General features: G+C 38.3%; 2 protein-coding genes across 2 annotated transcripts; both read left to right on the top strand.

The window, feature by feature from the left end:
- Window positions 1–56: 56 nt before the first annotated feature.
- Dhc98D (Dynein heavy chain at 89D) lies at window positions 57–25459 on the top strand. The gene is made up of 55 exons (XM_026814296.1): window positions 57–376; window positions 735–968; window positions 1030–1143; window positions 1186–1502; window positions 1709–1865; window positions 1943–2206; window positions 2355–2545; window positions 2702–3297; window positions 3490–3783; window positions 3894–4058; window positions 4127–4368; window positions 4444–4593; window positions 4707–4967; window positions 5047–5234; window positions 5499–5778; window positions 6534–6778; window positions 7030–7276; window positions 7631–7903; window positions 7989–8419; window positions 8873–9036; window positions 9121–9468; window positions 9700–10091; window positions 10341–10478; window positions 10565–10755; window positions 11185–11360; window positions 11465–11718; window positions 11776–12303; window positions 12385–12543; window positions 12790–13050; window positions 13147–13401; window positions 13703–13979; window positions 14167–14444; window positions 14571–14835; window positions 14924–15138; window positions 15212–15400; window positions 15504–15695; window positions 15762–16216; window positions 16575–16770; window positions 16837–17053; window positions 17433–17745; window positions 19467–19761; window positions 19907–20367; window positions 20518–20795; window positions 20853–21007; window positions 21133–21885; window positions 22039–22377; window positions 22497–22698; window positions 22767–22909; window positions 22982–23143; window positions 23367–23670; window positions 23827–24038; window positions 24412–24579; window positions 24640–24819; window positions 24898–25044; window positions 25117–25459. Exons 1-55 carry the CDS (start codon window positions 98–100, stop codon window positions 25261–25263), a joined length of 14337 nt encoding a protein of 4778 aa, XP_026670097.1. The 5' UTR covers window positions 57–97; the 3' UTR covers window positions 25264–25459.
- LOC113464447 (dynein heavy chain 10, axonemal-like) lies at window positions 18008–18820 on the top strand. Its single transcript, XM_026814286.1, has 2 exons — window positions 18008–18250; window positions 18317–18820. Exons 1-2 carry the CDS (start codon window positions 18116–18118, stop codon window positions 18578–18580), a joined length of 399 nt encoding a protein of 132 aa, XP_026670087.1. The 5' UTR covers window positions 18008–18115; the 3' UTR covers window positions 18581–18820.
- Window positions 25460–25485: the final 26 nt, after the last annotated feature.

Genomic DNA, 25485 nt, shown 5'->3' with positions numbered 1-25485 from the left:
TGCGGAGAAGAAAAAGAAGAAAAAAAAAGAGAAGAAAAAAATTAAGATCACGGCCGATGTCGATCCACTTGCTCTGCTCCGTCAACTCGAGGAATCAATGGAGACTCTTAAGTCGGAGCAAAAGTCGATGATAAGCGAACGTAGCGAGGATACTGAGAACGGAGACGAAGGCGGCGAGGATGACGAAGATGAAAAGGACGAAGAAGATGGCGAAGGAAAAGCGGAAGGTTCGAAAGAAGCGGACACTGGAGAACCGAAAGATACAGATACGGAAGAATCGAAAGATGAAGGTGGTCGGGGTGATAAGAGGAATGTCTCGTTTGATCCGAACTTCGTTCCGCCGCCAGAAGAACAGCATAAATATGTTTTGAAAAAAGTAAAAATATTTATCCATTATCACGTCGGTGCAGTAGAACCTCGATTATCGGAACCAATGACGTAATATTAATATTCCTCAACAATATTTATTTTAAAAAATTGCTCCCGATTTGCTTCCTCGGAAATTAAAATTACTCCCATTGCAAATATTATATTTAATGAAACATTCGCAAATAACAACTTAGAAACTGATTATTTAAAAAATGATTTCCGACTCACTTGGCGTACATACATGCTGGGATAATAAAATGTCTTGATCAAAGAACGTTCATTTAATGGAGAGTGTTGATAACGGATGTTCCGATAATCGGAGTTCTATTGTACGTGATTTTCAGGTGTAATTATTCTCATTACAGAAAATGATGGAGAAAGTTCGGAAAACACCCATCCTCCATATAATATGCGGCGAAGTCGACGGCAGCAGACCTGATTTACAGGACGTAACGTTGTTCTATTTTCTAAGAACCACCGACGAGGGTGTACCAAACTTCGATTCGTACGCCGAGTGTCAGGAGCTGATCACGAATTATTTAGTAGTCGGATCGCTGCAGGGAAGATTTCTGGTTTCTTTGAACAGAATGCTCGTCGAAGTACGATAAAATTACGCGAAGATATCAACGTTTCAGAGATCTGACTTCTAACATTTCATAGGTATTTAAACCGTTGGTGGAAACTCAATTTAGAGGGCCGAGGTTCGTAGAACAAATAAGAGAAGAAGAAGAAGAGGTGGAGGAACCTACCCTAACAGACATCATAGCAACTCGAGTACACATATAATTTCTTTACATTAAACATGAAGAAAAGAATTTTATTTTATATAATTTTTCCATTGGTAAACAGAGTGCAGTCTTTAGAAGACCCTCGGAATTTCGCAGGATGTCCATCGTGCTGGCGAAACAAGAAGACGACGAAGAAGACGACGAAGAAGACGCAACTTCTCCAACTCAGAAGCTGACGGAACTCGAGGCCAGAACGAAATCGAGACCTCTCAAATTTTCCACGATAAGTATCGAGAAAAGAAAAAGTAGAATCTCCAGTTTGAAAGATCAAGAGAAACGTACTGTTGATCAGAATAAGATCGATATTCTGTCTTATTTGGATAAATTAATACGCAACGTTGAGTGGTTAGTAATTTAGAAAAAACTCTTCCCTGTGAAATTCTATCAGAATTAGTCATCCCTTTTATTATATTATTTATGCATAGTTTACGCCTACTTGCGTCTTGCTTATGTACCTCCAAAGTTATTAAGTTAAATGTTAAATAGTGTTGTAAATCAGTCATTTGTATTGTATTAAAAATTTCTGTCGTATGTAAAAATATCGCCACTAGGACATTGGAGCACATAGAAGGTGATATTCTGTTAACTATGCCCAACATCCCAGAACTCGACGACCCAGACGTTACCGAGGAGATGTTAGAAAAAAACGAACTGGTCATCGAAGAACTTGAGACCGTGCTTATGTCTTGGGGAGTGCATATAGAAAAAGTGGGTCGTTTTTCACAGTTGTCTTAGCTTTCTTTTTAGAAACTTTATGTAAAAATACTAAAAGTTTTTACATGTAGGTTCTGGAATCGTTCCAAACGAAAGTGCCACAGGGTCGAGGGCCATTGGCCGAATGTGATTACTGGCAAGATCGCGAAATGGGACTGCTAATGCTGGTCGAACAATTGAAAACTCCCATGGCGAAAAGAATTATGAATTTATTAACCAAAGTGCTCTCGCCTATCATCTCGAATTTCGAATACTTTTACTCGGACTTGTGGAAATTCTACTCAAACGCCAGGGATAATAATCGATTCCTGCAGACTGTCACGCGACACTTCAAGGTAGCAGACAATAGCAAACGTGCAGACTTAAAAAATTGCGAGAAATTATTTTCTATCTGTACGCAACTAGTCAAAACAGAAAATCTGATTGTTAATTTAATTATCGATAGAACTTCATTAACATAAATTAATACGATAATTAACTTAGATAATGACAGAGTCGGATAACTTTAAACTGATCAATCAATCGATTATGCCACTAACCGAGGGATTAAGAATGATTTGGATCCTCTCTAGCTATTACTCAAACGAGGAGAAGATGATGGGTCTGTTGGAAAGAATTTCGTGGCAACTCTGTCAAAGCGTTATACAGCATTTAAGCATCAACGATTTGTTCAAGTGAGTTTGACATATGCACTTTCCTATACTCTATACATATAAACTTTTATAATGTTGTACTTAACGAATTAATTTTGTTTACGTATTTATTATAATTATACTTTATGTAATAAAAATCCGCACCGTTTATTAAAATGTAATTAAGTTTTAATACAGGCAGCCTTTGGAAGTGATACTGCAGAAAACAGAACAAGCTTCCTCGATGTTGAAAAACTGGAAATTTTCGTACTTGAAGAATCGAGAAGACATTGAAATTTCTGGCAAAGGAATGCGCTGGGAGTTTGACCAGAAACGATTATTTAAAGGAACCGAGTACATAGCATCGGTTTGCGACGGTTTCAATCAAGTAGCGAGCGTACTGCAGGATTTTCATAACATTTTTGGACCAAATTTAAAATCTATAATCTCCGACCCGGCTCAAATTGACACCATAATAAAGAGAGTCGACAGATTGATCGTTCCATTTTTGGAGGCTGACTTCAATATCTTTGACGAGTTCAATAAAGACAACTGGGAAGCGACGATGACTTTGTTCTACGAAGAAGTTCACTTCTTGGAGAACGAAGCCAAGTTCTTCATCGACGAGTGCTTTATGGCGTTAGTTAGCGCGGAGCACGCGCTCGAGATGTTGATAATGTTTAAAGAGATGAAAACTAGAGCCACAGTTCATCAACAGTTAATGAGAAAATTCGATGTCATCATGCAGCAATTTAGCAAAGAAGTCAGCATTGTCGAAGGAATATTTAATAGAGGTATATCGTTAACTAAAGGGGTAAAAGTCATAGTGGTGCAGGTCACTTTTCGGTATCAAAAGGTTTCGGGAATGGTACAGCTGTTCTGTTCATTATGGCTTTTGGCCCCTCGAATAAACAAGAATTTTGAAAGTAAATTTCTTTACCTCGTTTCACTCGTTCGAATTATCAATTATGACATTGAAAACCTAGGGAAACGGTATCCTCCTCTATTAACGTATCACCCACCGATGGCTGGTGCTATATACTGGGTGAGACAATTGTTTCACCGCTTACGAAGACCCGTGCTGATCCTTCAAAACGTTCCAGAATTGAAGCACAGCAAATTAAAGATTCTAGCTTTCAGCCAGTACTACGAAGTAGCCAAACAGATGAAAGCATTTGAAGAGTCGAAGTTCAACACGTGGGCGGATAATGCTCAATTTATAGTAATAAACACGATGAAGAGGAGTATCCTGAGGATGATACGATCTCAGCCAGACAAAAGTTAATATGTATTCTGTATATTTTGAACAAAACTAGAATAATATTCTATACATATATACAGTTTCTGAATAAAGCGATCTCACTTTCTATCTCAGCAAAATTTGTTTTAGGTGCCTTAACATTTCCTGAAGTCGAGAAAACAGTAAGCGTGAAAAACGTCCAGACAATTCATATGTCAAAGAAAGCAAGAAATAAAGATTTCGTATCCCCCGGATCAGTTACTCCTCAAGGATCGGTTCAAAAAGCTGAACCTGTTCTGTCCAAACCGAGCATTGGTAATAATTGAAGATCTACTGTGTTTGTTCCGAATTATTCAATTTCATTAATGAGTTTCCGAAATTAGAGACAGGTAGTTCTGCGGGTACTAAATTACAAATTAAAGGGGACACGAAGCATGAGACCAAAGCGTCGCTCCCGTCTCACAGAGATCAAAAATCGACAACGACTGCCTCGGAGAAGCATGTTCCTGCTCCTCAGGGAACAAAAATTACTTGGACAGAATTTATGAGTGGATCGATTCTCGTCGAATGCCGTCTCCGTTTCGAAGTGAACTTCGATGCCAAAGTATTCGAGATCATACACGAGGTACCGTGGGCACGAGATTAAAAAAAATTTCAGAAAATTTTATAAACAATTCATTCTTCTGTGTTCACGTCGCAGGCTGAATTGATGGAGCAATTAGGTTTTGAATTATCTCCCATGGTGAAGGATGCCAGTATCCAGAAAAATCGATTAAGGAACGATCTCGAGATGATGGAAAGAGTGATCGACCGATACAATAGGATGATCGATAAAATGGACAAAGCAGACGTACATATCAAACCATTATGAATATTATAAAAAATTACGTACTGATTAAATACATCTGTTATACCATTTATATCATTCATTAATATTTGTCGTCATTGTATTTGTCATCGCAGATACAATTGATGAAGAACAGCTTGGTAGAAGTCGAAAAATACATTCAACCGGGAGTAATGCGTTTCAATTGGAATTCTTTAAACATTTCGGATTATGCTCAAAGTTGTGACAAACTGTTGAAAAACCTAAGCTCGATCGTGGACCAGGTGAATCATATGAAGGCGGATCTGGATAACAGAATAAACAATGAAATGCAAACGTACAATCTCTTTTCTCTGTGGCCAGAATTGGGCGAGAGCACGGAACTTCTGCAATGCAAGGTTCACAAACCCCTCTCTTTGTCTGTTATTTCAATACATTTTTTCGATTGTACATAATCTTTCCTTTTATCGTATGAAGACCTATTTCCAAGAAATACAAAACCGACGAACTCAATTAGTCACTGCGATGACTACGATATATGAATCAACAGGCCCAGTACTGATCAAAATAGAAAGTTTGGTGCTGAGAACATACACGGGTAAAAGTCCGTCCATGCAACTTTTCTATGAGAAATATGAAAAAAAGATATTTTCTGCTTTCGTAACGTAAGCTCATGGAAATACATATGTAAAGTGAGTCCCACGTATATTCATACCAATCTAAGTACAACTATAAAACACGTTAACGCAATGTAATATTAATACAAGTACGAATATTTTCAAAAACACATCTGCATATGCGTGAAAACATTTGCTTCGTTCAAAAAGTAAAAAAAGAGGGTGCTCGAAACTTTTGAGCAGGAGAGTATGTGGAACTCACTGAAAATCACATGTAATATGAAATTAGTCAGAGAATTATGGATTTCGTAGGTGCATGATCCAGAATTTAGAATGCTTCAACAGGAGATTAATGGGGAATAAACCAATGTTTCAAGTGGATGCTGTGTTAATAGCTTCTGAGGCAGTTCTAAGGCCGTCGCCGGGTGAAATTTACACCGTCATTTTACAAAATTTGAAAAATTTGCTGGAAGAGTTGAAATTGTTTCCTAGGTGGCTGAACGGGTCTTGCTTGGAAAGCAAACCGCAAAGAAAGAGAGAAACTGATACTTACGTTTCATTCACCTTCTTCGAAGATGTCATGAGCATTCAAGTAAGCTTGTAACTAAATAGGCTGCGGATTTTTATATAAAACAGAACTTTCAGAGTATCAATTATTACTATATTAGCTAAGGCAAGGCTTAAAAATAAATTATAAGATCGAGATTAAAATTTTTCTGACAAATATTAACAAATATTTATGATATTTATAAAAAAAATTTCATAATCTGTGTAGGAAGTGAATGATATTATACTAATGGTTCAAAGGTCGGCGCATAAATATGTGGAACTCACTGAAAATCACATGTAATATGAAATTAGTCAGAGAATTATGGATTTCGTAGGTGCATGATCCAGAATTTAGAATGCTTCAACAGGAGATTAATGGGGAATAAACCAATGTTTCAAGTGGATGCTGTGTTAATAGCTTCTGAGGCAGTTCTAAGGCCGTCGCCGGGTGAAATTTACACCGTCATTTTACAAAATTTGAAAAATTTGCTGGAAGAGTTGAAATTGTTTCCTAGGTGGCTGAACGGGTCTTGCTTGGAAAGCAAACCGCAAAGAAAGAGAGAAACTGATACTTACGTTTCATTCACCTTCTTCGAAGATGTCATGAGCATTCAAGTAAGCTTGTAACTAAATAGGCTGCGGATTTTTATATAAAACAGAACTTTCAGAGTATCAATTATTACTATATTAGCTAAGGCAAGGCTTAAAAATAAATTATAAGATCGAGATTAAAATTTTTCTGACAAATATTAACAAATATTTATGATATTTATAAAAAAAATTTCATAATCTGTGTAGGAAGTGAATGATATTATACTAATGGTTCAAAGGTCGGCGCATAAAATAGCGCTCGAATGTTGGCATTATCTGCATAGATGGAAGAAGTACAGTAATCTCTGGTCATTCGATAAAAATTTGGCCGCTGAGAAATACGCGGCGAACGAGCCAACCCTCTTCCAGTACGATGAGAAATTCACATTTTATGATAACATACTCGAGGAGGTGTCCGAGATGGCGTCGTATCATGATTTATTTTGCGTACGGTAATGCTTACGAAATTATAGAACAATAGTCTTAGCGAAAATAATTAAGAAACATTGAAATTGCAATTAAGAAACACTGAAATTGCAATCAGATTGCCGCCCCTATAACAGGCTATCTTTGCGTTTATTATTTCGAGAATTACGCCTAAAAATATCAATATTCGATTTTCGTCAACGACAGTCGTCGATGAATATCGTAAGTCGAAATGGACCTTAAAGAGGATTTACTAAATATAATTTCTTTTGATCAGCATCAATCTGAATCCCCTGCTGACCGGTATTACACAACACGCTACGGAATGGAAACAAGTACTTGGAAACTTCCTCCTGGCCCAAACAGCTCACGGGATGAACGAAATGAATTTGTTAATCGAAAGCTTCAGAAGCGAAGTCGAACTCGTAATCACTGGATTGGATCGTTTCACATCTGTCATGCAGGCGATAGCTGATATAAAGAGAACAGCAATTCAAGCAGAAGTCCGGTACACCACCTATCAGGTGTGCCTTCAGCAAATATGATTAACCGATAAAACGAAAGAAGCTCTTTACTTCGCAGCAAAATATTCATGCGAGTTAATACTAATTCACCAACAAAATTTTTTATTTTTTTTTTTTTTTTCGTAATCATTTTATTTTTAACATATTCCGGATATTCTTTTGATTAAAGTGAGACCAACACCTTTGACCTCTGTCGACTACCTCGATCGATCGCACTTCCGTTCTCTTTTCACTCTCTGTCCTGTTCTACACTCTGTACTGAAATCAAAGATAAAAATCGTGTTTCCTCTACGTTAAGATTGAAAGTTCAGATCTGAAATGTTCGCATTTGATGCGACTCACCATATATTTTAGGAAACATTTCGAACGTTTCGAGGTCACGAAATATCATTCCCTGAAGAAGATGAGCAAATGGCTTACAATCTACAACGCGATTGGGAATCTTTGTACCTGGGTGCATTGTACAGAGCTTCGACACTGGCAACTACTTCTGACAGATTTTCAGACATGACGCAGGAGCAGATAAATACATTCGTCGACGAACTTGAAGAATTTCGACAAGATTTCGAGGCCAACGGTCCTGGCAGCGTTGGAGATGACCTTGAACTTGGACTGAAGAAAATGGAGGTGAGCTCATTTCCTCAGGCTTAAAAAAAGAATCTGTAGAGGAAGAAAGCGAAATTTTCTTGAAAATCTTCCAATTTTCCTACAGGAATATGGGAAACTGATAACGAAGCTCGAGGAGAGACGCCTCAGTTTAATCAACTCGGAGATACTGTTCGATTTACCAGCCACGGATTACTCGAGCTTCCTCAAAGTGAAGAAGGACTATGAGGGAATGGAGCTGTTGTATCAATTGTATAAAGAACAAATCAGCGCGAGAGACATTTGGGCGCAAACTCTCTGGGTAAACCTGAATCCTCAACAACTGATTGATGGAATGGATCATTTCATCAGAGAATTTCGCAAATTTCCGAAAAACGTTAAAAGTATGAGCATTGGACAAGCATTGGAAGCGAACATGAGGAGTTTCAAAAATTCCGTCCCGTTGTTTATTGAACTGAAGAACGAGGCAATGAGAGAAAGACATTGGAAACAATTAATGGAAAAGACTGGACAATATTTTGACATGGACCCGGATAGGTGTGACAGTAAAAAATGACTTAGAAAATAGTGATATGTGTGGTTGAGTGATTAGTGAAGAATTATGTGTTTTTGTGCTTATATGTATATATTTTGTCATATTCATATTTACTTGCTTCTTTTTATAATATTTATTTTTATTTTTATGCAATACTTTCTTTTTATCTCATCTCATAATCAATATACATCATGTATGCATGTGTAAATGGGCAATATTCAATTTATTTCTTTTACAGAATCTTTACTTTACTATTTGTCTCCGAATATTTAACATTATATACTTAACAAAACATAAAAATTTTTTTTAATAAACATGGGAGAACACGAAATAGGGGTATTGAAAGGGTGAGTTCATGCTCTTTAATTCTTCCGTCACGAATGTAACTTTAGTGTATTGATATACTGACGTTTGGTGATATTCACCGAAATAAAGAATAAATATGAATTTTCAAGGTTTACTCTAGAGAACATGTTCGCTATGGAGCTAGGAAAGTATCAAGAAATAGCTAAAGTAATTGTGACGAACGCCGTGAAAGAGCTTGCCATAGAGAGAGGCTTGAAAGAACTGACCGAAGTCTGGAAAAATTTGGAATTCACTGTAGTTAAACATTATAAAGGTTTATTAAAGTTTTGCAAATCCCAAGGATTAAGAACTGTTGCATAAATGAAGAGCAAGGATGAACGATTGGTTTTGCTCATAGGCATCGAAGATCGTGGATTCATTTTGGGACCGGTGGACGAGCTAAATCAAATTCTAGAGGACAATATGATGAACGTAAACGGGATGGCAGCTTCGCAGTTCATCGGTCCCTTTCTCGACACAGTACAAAAGTGGGAAATCACGATGCACATGATCTCCGAAGTTCTGGAATTGTGGGTACAGCTACAGAAGAGGTGGCTATACCTCGAAGGTATCTTCGTGGGCGGCGACATAAGAATGCAATTACCAGATGAAGCGAAGAAGTTTGACGAAATAGACAAGTCTTTTAGAAAGATCATGGTAGACACTTCGAAGAGATTGAATGTGCTCGAGTGTTGCACGATCAAAGGTGAAAATCGTCGATATTAAATTACCTAACTTAACTCTGAGTCACAGCGAGACTCTTGAATTACTTCTTAAATTACTTTTTAATTATTGTCGTCATTAAAACCTGAATCTTTTTGTTTTCTAGAATTTTATCTCATCAATATCTTTATTAGCGCCCTAGAATGTTCCTCAAATTAAATATTTAAACAAATATCTTGATTCGAAAAATCGATTAAAATAATTGATCGTGTAGGTCGACAGGAAGAGTTCGAGTCGATGGTCGTCGGATTGGATCGATGCCAGAAGTCCCTGTCGGACTATTTGAACAGCAAACGAGCGATATTCCCGCGATTCACCTTCCTCAGCGACGATGAATTGCTGAGTATACTTGGCAGCGGTTTGCCAGTCGCTATTCAGGAACACGTGGGTAAAATGTTCGACAATCTAGACAAGTTCTGTTTCACACTGAACAATACCGAGCGGGTGGTAGCCACCGCGTTGATTTCGTCCGAGAAAGAAGTGATGGAATTCCGACAAGTAGTCCTCGCTGAAGGAAAGATCGAGGAATGGATGGTGTTCGCTTTGGAAGAGATGAAGAGTTCGAATCGCTACTTGACCAAGAAAGCTGTCTATAATTATGGAAAAGTAAGATCAAAGCAATGCGGAATAATTAGAGATTATAAGTACAATCGCTCTCATAAATATTCGGAAGCTATAGTAATATAAATAATACTCTAATTTATTTTCATACAAAAGCGCATTAATCCGACCGACGAAATGAAATTCGATAAGTACGTTATAAAGTGATAATTTTGCAACTACTGCAGTCTCCAAATATTTATGAAAGTAATTGTAGATATTTAGCAATTGATGAAACACTGAAATTTCTTTCAGGTCAGGAGACCGAGAACAGAATGGATGCTAGATTTCCAGGGAATGATGATCCTGGCGGCCGATCAAATATGGTGGACAGCGGAGGTGGAGAATGTTTTCGTGAAAATATCTCAGGGAGAGATGCGCGCAATGAAAGAGGTACTTGTATGCGAATATCCAATAATTTAAAATCTTACCTACTCTCCAAAATTTTGAAATTCTTATCCAATGCTTTTTATTTCTAGTACTTAAAACAACTTAATAATCAACTAAACGAAGTGGTGACCCTAATGGGTGGCGATACGTTAACGAATAACGACCGAAAAAAGTTCGATATGGTATTGACGATCGATGTTCATATGAGAGACATTATTGAAATTTTTGTCAGAGACAGCATTATGGACCCCGCGGAATTCGAGTGGGAAAGCCAATTAAGGTTGCATGTCGATATTCTTAAGATAAACTAACATTCGGTGACCGGGACATCTGAGACATTAGATATTTGGACTCCGCATGAATTGAAAGGATTCACTTAAGGCAGCAAATCAATATTTGCGGTGTGCATATTAAACATGACGAAATCGAACCCATCGATATTGGTGCGCATCTCGATTGTACATCTTAAGTATCAACTCGAATCGGCGATGACCCGGTGAAAATTCAAAACCGATTTTCTCGACAACAAAGGCTCATATGAAAACATTTTATTCTGTATTTTCGATTTATTTTTTCATCTAGAATCACTCCCTATTTGTATTTACCACCAGTTACCGAATACTCCGTACATAATACATCAAAATCTGTGTCCCCGATGTTCCGGCCTTAACTTGTAAGATAAATATATTTGAATTGAAATCTTCTGAAGGTTTTATTGGGTTCACGACCTGGACAATCTTTGGGTGTACCAGTGTACGGGAATGTTTGAGTACGGTTACGAATACATGGGTCTTAATGGCAGACTCGTAGTCACGCCTTTAACGGACAGAATATACCTGACCATTACGCAAGCCCTGTCAATGCACCTGGGCGGTGCCCCGGCAGGTAACATTTCCAGAAGGAAATATGGCCATGCGCCCGGAGATTAATTGTAATAATAAAAGGTTCCAAAGAAGATGATTATCCTTTCCCATAAAATTTATGATCAGGTCCCGCTGGAACAGGAAAGACAGAAACGACGAAAGACTTGGCAAAAGCTTTCGGGTTGCTCTGCATTGTGACAAATTGTGGCGAAGGAATGGATTACGTGGCGATCGGGAAAACTTTGAGCGGACTGGCGCAGTGTGGTGCCTGGGGATGTTTCGACGAATTTAATCGCATCGATATTTCCGTTCTGTCTGTTATTTCTACGCAACTACAAACTATACGCTCCGCTTTGATGGCAAAGGCTTCCAGATTTATGGTACGCAAATTATTGCGTTTCAACTTCTTCACAAAAATTTATTATAATCGTTCACAGTTCGAAGGTCATGACATAGTGCTCGACTCGAAAGTAGGCATATTCATCACGATGAATCCGGGATACGCCGGTCGAACCGAGCTTCCCGAATCGGTGAAGGCTCTCTTCCGACCGGTGGTCTGCATAGTTCCAGACAACGAGCTCATCTGTCAAATAAAGCTATTCAGCTCTGGCTTCCTGACTGCAAAGGTTCTCGCTAAAAAAATGACGGTATTGTACAAACTGGCGCGGGAGCAACTGAGCAAACAGAACCATTACGACTTTGGCCTAAGAGCACTCAAGTCTGTGCTCAATATGGCTGGTCAATTGAAAAGGACATCCGGCGATCTGGCCGAGGATGTGGTGCTCATGAGGGCGCTCAGGGACATGAATCTGCCCAAGTTTATTTTCGATGACGTCCCGCTGTTCTTGGGACTGATCGGTGATCTGTTTCCGGACCTCGATTGCCCCAGGGTTCATTACCCAGATTTTAACGAAGCAGTTAATCATGTATTAGAAGAACAAGGATATACCTTGCTACCAATCCAGGTATTTTTGCCTAAGAAAAATTTGCAAATCAGATTGAGAATTCGACATATTACTTCGTAATTTAATTAAAAAAATGAACAGATCGATAAAGTCGTCCAGTTGTACGAAGTGATGATGACCAGACATTCGACGATGGTAGTTGGACCAACAGGAGGCGGCAAATCTGTCGTTATAAACACTTTGTGCAAAGCACAAATTCGTCTCAATACACCAACGAAACTATACACGCTAAATCCGAAGGTATGCTCCGATCAGGGTAACAGAAAATCAATTAAATCTTTAATTCAATTAAGCATTAATGATTCACTTTTAATTCTTAACTCATTTAACTAATTAATAATTAATATTCAATCGTTAATTCGAATTTCTCGATTAAAGATTAATCGTTAATCGTTAATGAGTTGATATTAAAAGATCTGCATCCCTGTCTCCGATATTACTGAAAATAATAATGACAGCAATAATTGATAGTAAAATTTCGTACAGGCATGTACAGTGAATGAACTCTATGGCGTTTTGGATCCGGTAACTCGCGATTGGACCGATGGACTTTTCAGCAACATATTTCGGGAAGTTAATAGACCTTTGGATAACGAAAAGAAAGAGAGAAAATACATTTTGTTCGATGGCGACGTAGATCCTCAATGGATCGAGAACATGAATTCCGTGATGGATGATAATAAATTACTGACATTGGCGAACCAGGAGAGGATCAAGATGCAGAATCATTGCAGCCTGTTGTTCGAGGTAATTTCAATGCATCATAATGCATTTTGTGATGCAGTATTTGGTATATTGCTGTAAATTGTCCATTTGGGACGTTATTCACGCTTTTCATAAAAGGTAGGTGACCTGCAGTACGCTTCGCCTGCCACTGTATCCAGAGCCGGCATGGTGTACGTAGACCCAAAGAACCTGGGCTATCAGCCTTACATGGACAGATGGATCCGAGGCAAAAGCGAATCGGATCACGAGTTATTGAGCGGAATGTGCGAGAAATACGTGCACGGCTCGATCGCACTCATTATAGAAGGAATGCTGGGACTGCAGCAGATCAAGCCTCTTAAAATGATCATACCACAAACTGGACTCAACATGGTAACAATTAGTCTTTCATAGGCTAATTAAACTGACTGAATACGGAAACCGAATGCGACAAGAAAATTCTGATTTATTTCTTTTCACTGATTTATCGCACACTTTAAGGTAGCTATTGTCTAAATCAGAAGTATTGAAAACTGTTTGAAAATTTGTACAGAACTAATAATAAAAATAGAAGAACGAGACATTTTTAAGCAAAACCCTGGATCGATTGACCCTCTCGTAATAGGGCAACAACTGTCTTAACTTGGAAATGAAACTGATCGAATGTACATCGTTAAATTGATTTCGTATTTAGGTAGTGCAACTCTGTCACGTGTTCGATGGTCTACTTTCAATTCTGGAGACAAAACCAGTGATCACTGCTAAAACTGAGGAAGACGAAGATAAAGAATTAACAATGGAACCCGCATTCAGCAGAGAAGAAATACTTGAAGCAATGTACATACTAGCTTGCTTTTGGTCTTTGGGTGCTTCTTTGGTCATCGAAAACCGGTCTGACTACGACGAATTTATGAAAAAGAATTGCGGATTCATGCTCGTTCAGGACACTGTTGAGAAACCAGCTACTGTGCGTAAGTTTCAAGGAACGAAACTACTTCCATTTCTATAATTTCGTTATTCGAATAATAAAATATTTGCAAAGTAATTCGCGTATAATAATTTAATTCTTAATTGGTGTTCAATTGAACTAAAGATTTAATCATTTATCTGCAGCTCTGATGGTGAATCGGTGATTAATAGAATATTTATTGCACATAGGATACATCCCCGTAACGGATAAATTGCTATATGATTACTTCTTGGATTTGGAAAAGAATATTTGGGTGCCATGGAGACTTGTGATTCCAGCTTACGTGCACGACAGAGAAAAACGTTTCTCAGAAATTTTGGTTCCTACCATAGACACCCTCAGAACCACGTGGTTCATCGAAATGATGAACGGACGAAATCGCCCGGCACTTCTCGTTGGCGAGACCGGCACATCGAAAACGGCCATAATTCACGAATTTCTTCGAAATCTGAGCTCCGAAAAATACGTACGTATCAGAAGATTTGCATTAGTCATCCATCACTTTTTCACCTAATAAATAAATAAAAATCCGCAGTACTTGTTAATCGTGAACTAATTCTTCTTTGCTAACTTCTATCGTTCTATTAATCAGAATCAACTTCTAATCAATTTTTCGTCGAGAACGACTTCGATGGATGTACAGAGAAATATAGAAGCTGTCGTCGAGAAAAGAACGAGGGAGATTTATGGTCCACCGCCTGGCAAAAAATTGTTAGTCTTCATCGACGACATGAACATGCCTCTGGTTGACACTTATGGCACACAACAGCCTATCGCACTTCTTAAGTTTCTATTTGAGAAAGGTGGATTTTACGATCGTGAAAAGGATCTATCTTTGAAATACATGGACGACATGTGTAAGCTTCCACAAGTGATCATTTCTTCAATCATGTGTCCATACATTTTCTGAATGAAATTGAACTGTCTTTATAAATAATTTGCCAGGCTATTTAGCAGCCATGGGAAAACCTGGCGGAGGAAGGAACGAGGTGGATCCTAGGTTCATCTCCATGTTTTCTGTATACAACGTAATATTCCCGGCTGATGAAACTCTTAATTATATCTACAAATGTATACTGGGTGGACATCTAGAAATATTCGCAGAAGAAGTGCAAGAAATCTTGGAAACCTTGGTTAACATAACTCTGGATCTTTATCAGGTGTATAAATAGTCTCATAATGATTGTTTATAGTCAAAGAATATTAATGAATAAAAATATTTATATTTTTCAGAAAGTAACCGCAGTGCTATTACCGACGCCGAATAGGTTCCATTACGTTTTCAACATGCGAGATTTGTCGAGGATCACGGCTGGATTACTTCAGAGTCACCCTGACTATCTGTCGACAGTGAAACAGATTATCAGACTTTGGAGGAACGAGTTTATCAGAGTCATATGTGATCGTCTGATAAACGAGGAGGTAAGTAAGTAAAGGGACGAAAGTTCCTTGATTCAAGGAGCTACGATAATCACGTGACCTCATATGATCGTCGTATTTCATAAATGTGTTTGTCTGATTGTAGGACGAGAAAGTTGTGATGGATTACATAAAGGAGAAGATTGACGAGGTCTGGGAAGAGGACCCTGAATTGATAGAATACGTGATGAGGGATCCCCTATTGTTCGGCGATTTCAGGAATGCAATTAACGAAGACGAACCACGATTCTACGAAGATTTGTTGGATTACGAAGCTGTCTATACTTTGTTCTTAGAGGTGATTAATGACGCTGTTCATTAATCGAGTTACGTACTAAAATTTCTGATTACTTGACACCTGCAGATATACGAGGACTACAACGACAGGAACGTGACCAAATTGCAAATGGTTCTCTTCAACGACGCGCTCGAGCATTTGACTAGAGTACACCGAGCGCTTAGGATGCACAGAGGCCACGTGCTAATGATCGGTATCGGCGGAAGCGGGAAAAAGTCTGTGATTAAATTGTCAGCCTTCGCAGCTGGCTATCGGACCTTCGAAATTAGTCTGTCTCGAGGCTACAACGAGGCTACTTTTCGCGAAGATATGAAAAATCTGTACAATATGGTCGGTGTGGAAGATGAAAAAATCGTTTTCCTTTTCACTGCGGCTAATATCATTGACGAGAGTTTCTTAGAGCTGGTGAACAACATGCTGATGACTGGCGTGGTACCGTCATTATTTACCGACGAGGACAAGGAGGAAATCATTAATAATTGTAGAGATCAGGCGGTGGAGGCTGGCTTCGGAATTACCAAGTCTCTTATCAATTTACTTATTTAAACGATTAACGTGGTTCTATTAAAATTCTGAAATCAAGTTACATAACAAGAACTTCCAAAATCTTAGTTTAACATAGTTTATAAAAGTAAATTATGATTTTGTTAACAAATTAAATCCATTATATATAGGAAATAATAATAATAATAATATCTAAACAAGTACTTCAGTGTATATAGACTCCTATATACTTCATTTGCAAAATTTGTTCAATAACGTGAATATTTAACCGTACCGATATGTTCATTACGATCTGCAGTGTCTTGCATTTTAATGGAACCACCTTAACTGAACTTTAGAATAAAATGTATGAAAGCCTATCGTTTATGGTTTCAGAGAAAATGTATGGTCGTATTTCGTGAAGACGAGTCTCGAGAATTTACGAATTGCCCTATCGATGAGCCCCGAGGGAGATTTATTGAGGACGAGATGTCGCAGTTACCCTGGATTGGTGAACAGTACCACCATAGATTGGATGTTCCCTTGGCCTGAACAGGCTTTGGTAGCAGTGGCTAACGTCACTCTCAGAGATGTAACAATTCGATTCTCTTTCTTTAATTTGTTACTTATCATCTAAACATTATAGAACTCATTTTAGAATCCGAACGTGCCACAAGATTACAGAGAAGTGATAGTAGAGCACATGGTGTTCGTGCATAAAACTGTCTGCGACTATACAGTGGAATTTCAACTAAAACTGCGAAGAAGAAACTACGTAACACCTAAACATTACCTAGACTTTATGACCACGTACCTGGCACTTTTAGTGGACACAAAGCATTACATAAATTCGCAGTGCGATCGACTTTCTGGAGGTTTTCTATTTGAAAACATTTTTTTAAGTATCATAATTAGACTGTGAACTTTATGCATTATAAGGAAATTCAATATACAGAAAATACATACAAACTTTAGGATTGTGCGAGTACCCGATATATCGAGTAGCACGATCCTCAAGTGAGAACTTGGCACATCCAAATCTTTGGGCAGTCGAGCATTGGAGTCAAGCCAAAATATTGAGCAAACACAGAATATTAAAAGGAGACAGCATATTACAGTGTTTGAAATATAAAATAAATGTCTGTTTATAACAAATTTTTAAAATTACTATCATAAATACTTTATTTTGCATAAAAGCAGCAGTCTATTCATAATTTGTGAGTAAGATGAAATCGCACTGTTCTTATTGCAAAGGTCTACAGAAGATCGCAGAGGCTTCCTTGACGCTGAACGAGTTAAATGAGATTCTAGCCGTGCAGAGAGTGAAAGTGGCGGATCAAACGAGAAATTGCGAGCAGTTGCTATTCTCCATAGAAGAAAGTGCAAACATCGCAATGGAGAAGAAAGAGTTGAGCGAGCAAGAAAGAATAAATATAAAGGAAAAGAGGAAAATCATTAACAAAGAGCAATCAGAAGCAAAACAGGCATTGGATGAAGCGCAACCCGCCTTGGACTCGGCTAAGGCAGCACTTGCAGAATTAGATAAAGCAGACATCACCGAAATAAGGTCTACTATCTTTTCTTCTGAAATACACTAATCAAGAAAGTTATAGCATCTCGAAATTTATATTGAAAATTGCCCAGTTTCGGAGAATGATTGTTCAGCAACAAATGACCATAATAATAATAATATCTAAACATGTACTTCAGTGTATATAGACTCCTATATACTTCATTTGCAAAATTTGTTCAATAACGTGAATATTTAACCGTACCGATATGTTCATTACGATCTGCAGTGTCTTGCATTTTAATGGAACCACCTTAACTGAACTTTAGAATAAAATGTATGAAAGCCTATCGTTTATGGTTTCAGAGAAAATGTATGGTCGTATTTCGTGAAGACGAGTCTCGAGAATTTACGAATTGCCCTATCGATGAGCCCCGAGGGAGATTTATTGAGGACGAGATGTCGCAGTTACCCTGGATTGGTGAACAGTACCACCATAGATTGGATGTTCCCTTGGCCTGAACAGGCTTTGGTAGCAGTGGCTAACGTCACTCTCAGAGATGTAACAATTCGATTCTCTTTCTTTAATTTGTTACTTATCATCTAAACATTATAGAACTCATTTTAGAATCCGAACGTGCCACAAGATTACAGAGAAGTGATAGTAGAGCACATGGTGTTCGTGCATAAAACTGTCTGCGACTATACAGTGGAATTTCAACTAAAACTGCGAAGAAGAAACTACGTAACACCTAAACATTACCTAGACTTTATGACCACGTACCTGGCACTTTTAGTGGACACAAAGCATTACATAAATTCGCAGTGCGATCGACTTTCTGGAGGTTTTCTATTTGAAAACATTTTTTTAAGTATCATAATTAGACTGTGAACTTTATGCATTATAAGGAAATTCAATATACAGAAAATACATACAAACTTTAGGATTGTGCGAGTACCCGATATATCGAGTAGCACGATCCTCAAGTGAGAACTTGGCACATCCAAATCTTTGGGCAGTCGAGCATTGGAGTCAAGCCAAAATATTGAGCAAACACAGAATATTAAAAGCAGACAGCATATTACAGTGTTTGAAATATAAAATAAATGTCTGTTTATAACAAATTTTTAAAATTACTATCATAAATACTTTATTTTGCATAAAAGCAGCAGTCTATTCATAATTTGTGAGTAAGATGAAATCGCACTGTTCTTATTGCAAAGGTCTACAGAAGATCGCAGAGGCTTCCTTGACGCTGAACGAGTTAAATGAGATTCTAGCCGTGCAGAGAGTGAAAGTGGCGGATCAAACGAGAAATTGCGAGCAGTTGCTATTCTCCATAGAAGAAAGTGCAAACATCGCAATGGAGAAGAAAGAGTTGAGCGAGCAAGAAAGAATAAATATAAAGGAAAAGAGGAAAATCATTAACAAAGAGCAATCAGAAGCAAAACAGGCATTGGATGAAGCGCAACCCGCCTTGGACTCGGCTAAGGCAGCACTTGCAGAATTAGATAAAGCAGACATCACCGAAATAAGGTCTACTATCTTTTCTTCTGAAATACACTAATCAAGAAAGTTATAGCATCTCGAAATTTATATTGAAAATTGCCCAGTTTCGGAGAATGATTGTTCAGCAACAAATGACCATAGGTCGATGATTGGCTGCTGAGAAATCATTACGTACTTGAACAATTTTCAAGAAAAATTTTGTGATGAAATTATTCTTTTGAATAGCATATATAAAAATAATAATGGAGTTATTTTTTAATAAATTCAGATCTTTCGCAACTCCTCCTGAAGCTGTCCAAATTGTCTCAGAATGCGTGGCAATACTACGTGGCGTCAAAGATATCTCTTGGAAGGGTGCGAAGGGGATGATGAGCGACCCAGCGTTCTTAAGACTGCTGCAAGAGATGAACTGCGAGAAAATCACGCTCAAGCAGCAACAAGCAGTCAGAGCGCATTTAAAGAAATCCACTAAATTGGATCAAATGCAGTTCATCAGCAGGGCTGGGTTCGGATTGTATAAATTCGTATTAGCTGTGCTCGATTACTGCGCCGTTTACAGAGAGGTTTGTTTAAATGTAGTAACTACGGATTTTAAGGGTTCCCCTCCCATTTACAGTTATACATATTAACTCGCTTCTGGTTCTTGTTAAGAGGTTTACGCAAGTAACAGATTGGTTTACAAAGTTTTTTATAAACTTCTTATTTCAGGTAAAACCAAAGATAGAGAGAGTTAAAGAGCTGGAAGCGGAATCTGAACAAGCTCGAAAAGACTTGGAAAAAGAAGAACGAGAATTGAAAAAAATCGAAAAAACGATAGGAGAGTTGAACGTAAAATATGAGAGCGCTATGGCGGAAAGACAGAAGTTGCAGGAAGAAACGGATTTACTTCAGAGGCGTCTAATAGCTGCTGATAAGCTGATAAACGGATTGTCCTCTGAGAATGAAAGATGGAGAAAGGAATTGGAGAATCTTCAGGGGCAGATAGAGAAGATTACTGGGAACTGTTTGCTCTCTGCTGGATTCCTTGCTTATTGTGGGCCGTTCTCATACGAGTACAGAAATCAGATGTTGTACAAGGATTGGTGGAACAGTATAGTGGAAAAACAGATTCCTTTCACCGATACATTCAAAATTGAGACGGAGCTGAGCAATGATGTTGAAATTAGCACGTAAGATGTCTTTATCCTATTTCAGGGATGGAGAACCTTTTTTATCAATCAATCAGCAATAAGTTCTATTTTTATCTTGTGGTCCGAAATTCTCCGTTCCTGTTCTATTTGATCGAAATGAAGAAAAATTCATATTGTAATTTATTTAAGGTGGACGTCCGAAAGTTTGCCACCAGATGAATTATCCGTGCAAAACGGTATACTCACGATGAGAGCATCGAGATTCCCAATTTGTATCGATCCTCAACAACAAGCTCTAAATTGGATTAAGAAAAAAGAACAGAAGAACTTGAAGATCCTTTCGTTCACGGACACAGATTATTTGAAGCAAGTGGAACTGGCAATAAAGTATGGTCTGCCAGTCTTATTTCAAGACGTCGACGAAGTGGATCCTGTTTTAGGCAATGTTCTATCGAAGAATGTACAAAGTAATTTATGTTCAATTAAAAAAATAAACGGGTATTGATGATAAAATTGTGTTTCAGCTGCCGCAGGTAGAGTGTTCATTCTACTTGGCGATAAGGAAGTCGATTACGATCCGAGATTCCGAATGTATCTTACCACGAAGATGTCCAATCCCATATTCGATCCTGCCTTATACGCCAAAGCGACTGTTATTAATTACATGGTTACCACAGGGGTTCGTTTCTTAATTTTAAATAAAATCCTAATTGCAGTACAAATTTCAATGCAAATATTTCAATCGTTTTTTTTACGAGAGCTTTCTCTTTATACAATATTAGTAAGATAAAAAACAACATCTAGGGACTGGAAGATCAATTGTTGTCGGTGGTCGTCCGGATAGAAAGACCGGATGTCGAAGAGCAACGCGAGAGCCTAATCGCTGAGACCAGCGAGAACAAGAATCTTCTTCAGGAATTAGAAAATAGTTTACTTCGTGAAATCGCGACAAACGTGGGCAACATGCTGGACAACATCGAGCTGATCGAAACTCTCGAAAACACGAAATCTAGCGCGAACGAGGTGATGAGAAAACTGTACCTCGCGGAAGTGACGGCTGCCGACGTGAACAAACTTCGGGACGGGTATCGGTCGGTGGCGAAGAGAGGAGCGATACTCTTCTTCGTTTTGGCAGACATGGCGATGGTCAATTCGATGTATCAATACTCGTTGAACAGTTACGTGGAGGTGTTTATTTATTCGCTGAGAAAAGCGCTGCCAGATCCGACGTTGAACCGTCGTCTTCAGAACATCATACCGATGCTGACGAAAAATGTTTACGATTACGGGTGCACGGGAATTTTCGAAAGGCACAAATTGTTGTTCTCGTTTCAAATCTGCACGAAGTTAGAGCAGAGCGAGGGGCACGTCAGTCAGAAGGAACTGGATTTCTTCATCAAAGGATCTATCGCCTTAGAGAAAGCAGCTAAAATCAATCCTACGGAATGGTTGCCCGCGGCTGGGTGGACGGATTTGTTGAAGTTGAGCACTGATTTCCCAGATAAATTCGTAATGCTTCCGGAAGAATTGGCCGCGCAAACGGCCGAATGGCAAGCAGTACGTATAATAGTAATAGTAGTAGTATTTTTGCACAGATTATTTTTTATTACTTAGAACAACCTTAGGGGTGCCGCGAAACACTTTCATCAAGAGTAAATAAGAGCTACCATAAGTGCAATTTCCTGTCTAGAAAAAATTATAATTTTTCAGTGGTACGACATGGACGCTCCGGAAGCCGAAAACTTTCCTTTGAATTACTCGGACAAATTGAACCCATTCGAAAAGCTGATGCTAATACGCTGCTTCCGCGTCGACAGAGTTTATCGAAGCATCATCGATTACATTAGCGAAATTATGGGAGAAGAATACATCACTCCGCCCCATATTAGCTTCGATTCAATTTTCGAGCAAAGTACACCGACGATGCCTGTCGTCTTTCTTCTAAGCCCTGGATCCGATCCAACATCGGAACTAATGAAATTAGCAGACAGATATGGCTGCGGAGGTGGCAGATTTAAGTACCTATCCCTTGGCCAGGGTCAAGAGCACGTACGTCATTTCCTTTCAATTAATTAATACTAATCCGCCATTAATTTACAACCACTCCCATTAATATTCGTACTGATTTTAATACTGAATACCTTTATAATAAATCTATGATTTTTTAGACTGCAGTAGAATTACTGCAAATAGCAGTGTCTAGGGGCCAGTGGTTAATGTTTCAAAATTGCCATTTGCTATTAAGTTTTACCAGAGATCTGGAGAAACTATTAGAGAATGTTGGTCTACCTCATCCTGACTTCCGATTGTGGCTTACAACCGATCCCACCCCTAATTTCCCGATTGGAATATTGCAGCAATGCTTGAAAGGTTCCTTAGAACAATAAATGATTTATGATATGTATCGTAACAAATATACAATTGATATTTGTATTCAGTGGTCACGGAACCGCCCAGTGGGCTGAAATTGAATCTCGAGAACACTTATTTAAATATGAGTCCTCACGTGCTTGAAAGTTGCCAACATCCTGCATACAAACACCTGATTTACGTGTTAGCCTTTTATCACGCAGTTGTCCAAGTGAGTTGCAGTAGAATTTATCAAATACGATCTGCCACTGTAGTTAAATGATCGTTCGACTTTTGTCGATAGGAAAGACGGAGATACGATAAAATAGGGTGGAATATACGTTACGACTTCAACGAGTCGGATTTTAACGTCTGCGCTACTATTTTAGATACTTACTTGACAAAAGCTCTTGCAGCGAATGACACCAGAATCCCTTGGAACAGCCTGAAGTATCTGATAGGAGAAGTGAGTTTCTTCCAATATGAATAGATGCCTCTATCCCTGGAATCATCTATATTATTAAAAATATAACATGACGAAAGTGTCGAAAATTGTCTAAGTTTGAAAGATGATTAGTCAGGAAGAGATTATCATGGGACGATGACTTTTCTTTCGATGGCGACACTCTTGTCATGCTATAATTTTTTTTAGTAGTATATTTAAAACTATTTTTTTTTGTTTAACTTAGGTAATGTACGGAGGACGCGTGATAGACAGTTACGATCGCCGAGTGTCTCACACTTACATGGACGAATATTTCGGGGATTTCCTCTTCGACGTTTTTCAACCGTTCCACTTCTATCATGACGAGAGTGTCGATTACGTGATACCAGCAGAAGGGGAGTACGACGATTATATCGCGTACATCGCGGAGCTACCGTTGGTGAATAGTCCAGAGGTATTTGGACTACATCCAAACGCCGAAATTGGGTATTTCACCCTAGCGGCAAAAGAAATATGGAGCCACCTTATAGAATTACAACCGCAAGCTGGTAAGCATATGACGAGGCTCATTTTCTACTTATCCCAAACATTACGATGTAGAAATTTATTTGTTCTTAAGTATACCTGGATAAAAAGAGTAAGTTCTATCCACGAATGCAAATTATATCTATTTCCTATACAATTTCAAAGAGAATACATTTTAGAGGTAACTGAGACTGGAATAAGTAAAGAAGAATTTATCGACAACATCGCTAAGGAAATATTGGACAAAGTTCCTGTGGAGTTCGATCTTGTCAGAATTAGAAAGAACTTCGGGCCGATGATAACTCCAACCGCGATTGTTCTTTTCCAAGAGTTGGACAGGTTCAATAAACTAATTATCATGATGAAAAGAACCTTAACGGATCTTAGAAAGGTTACTAACTTTCTTTCTATTTTCTTTTAACCATTTGCGCTGACAGCAAATTCACAAACGCGTGTGCCAAAACGCTTCGCTGTTGCAACTCGCGCTATAAAGTGTCATTTGAAACGAGGAGACTTGATTGAGTCTCGCGCAAATTTTTACACATTTCATCTTCTCAGATACAGAATTAATTTCACAATCCTCATTGCCTTCTTCTTGCTAGTCATCAAATAAGATTCTACACCGCTTTCGAAGTGGCAAAAGAATTCAATCGCAATTACTATTACTAACAATAGTTGTTTTAGACTGCCGATTTTTATTCAAAATCATATTTTTTTAGACATATTTTGCAAAAGTATTCTATTAATATTTCTTTTACAATTAGGCTATTGCCGGCGAAATCGGAATGGACATGACCCTCGAAAGTATATCAGCGGCATTATTCAATGGCATATTACCACAAGAGTGGGCTAGATTAGCGCCAGATACAAGAAAGACCTTGGCTGGATGGATGGAACACTTCGAGAAAAGAATAAATCAGTATAGCAACTGGGTATGAATAATGTTAACGAAAGATGATATTTATATTGTTAATGCATACTACAATTTTTAGTCTGGTGCTAATGAGCCTATAGTCGTTTGGCTAGCAGGTTTGCATATCCCGGAGACTTATTTAGCTGCCCTTGTGCAAATGGCTTGTCGTAGAAACAGTTGGTCTCTGGATCGTTCTGTCATATACACGACAGTATCGAGGCATACTAGGCCCGATAAAATAGAAGAACGACCTGACCAGGTCACTATGATTCGGCTTATTTTTAATTTAGTTTTGAGAAATATATATTATTCAATTTTTATAAGAAAATTTTTATAGGGTTGTTACGTAAGCGGACTGTATTTGGAGGGTGCTAGATGGGACGTGCAAGAACAATGCCTCAAGATGTCGCATCCCAAAGTTTTAGTTGAAGAATTACCAGTACTCGTCATCATTCCAGTGGAAGCTCATAGACTCAGGCTTCAAGTATGGAATGAAGATCACTGAATTTTATTGTAGTTCATTCATAATCTTACCAGGATCTCTTATCAATTACAGAATACTTTTGCAACACCAGTGTATACTACATCGAATCGACGGAACGCTATGGGGGAGGGTATGGTCTTCGAAGCGAACCTCACAACGACAGAACACACTTCCCATTGGGTATTACAAGGGGTGTGTTTGATATTAAATACAGACTAGCATTAATAATTATTATAGCATTCTATTGTAGTAGCTTAGTAATTATCAACGAATAATTATAGTTTGTAAAGATGTTTGTAAAGAATCGATATAAAATATCAAGGGGCGCGGTAACGGCCCGAAGGCAAGTTCGAGCCTTGTCAGGTGGCAGTATGGCCGTCGGGCACCGCGTACCCTTATATACTTCTAAATTCGACATTTTCAATTTCTTTTGTGAATATT

This window comes from Ceratina calcarata, unplaced genomic scaffold, assembly GCF_001652005.2.
Source record: "Ceratina calcarata isolate Rehan_Ccalc_2016 unplaced genomic scaffold, ASM165200v1 scaffold372.2, whole genome shotgun sequence".
Taxonomy (NCBI): domain Eukaryota; kingdom Metazoa; phylum Arthropoda; class Insecta; order Hymenoptera; family Apidae; genus Ceratina; species Ceratina calcarata.
Note: the sequence above shows the minus strand (reverse complement) of the source record. Positions and strands in the feature narration are given on the sequence as shown.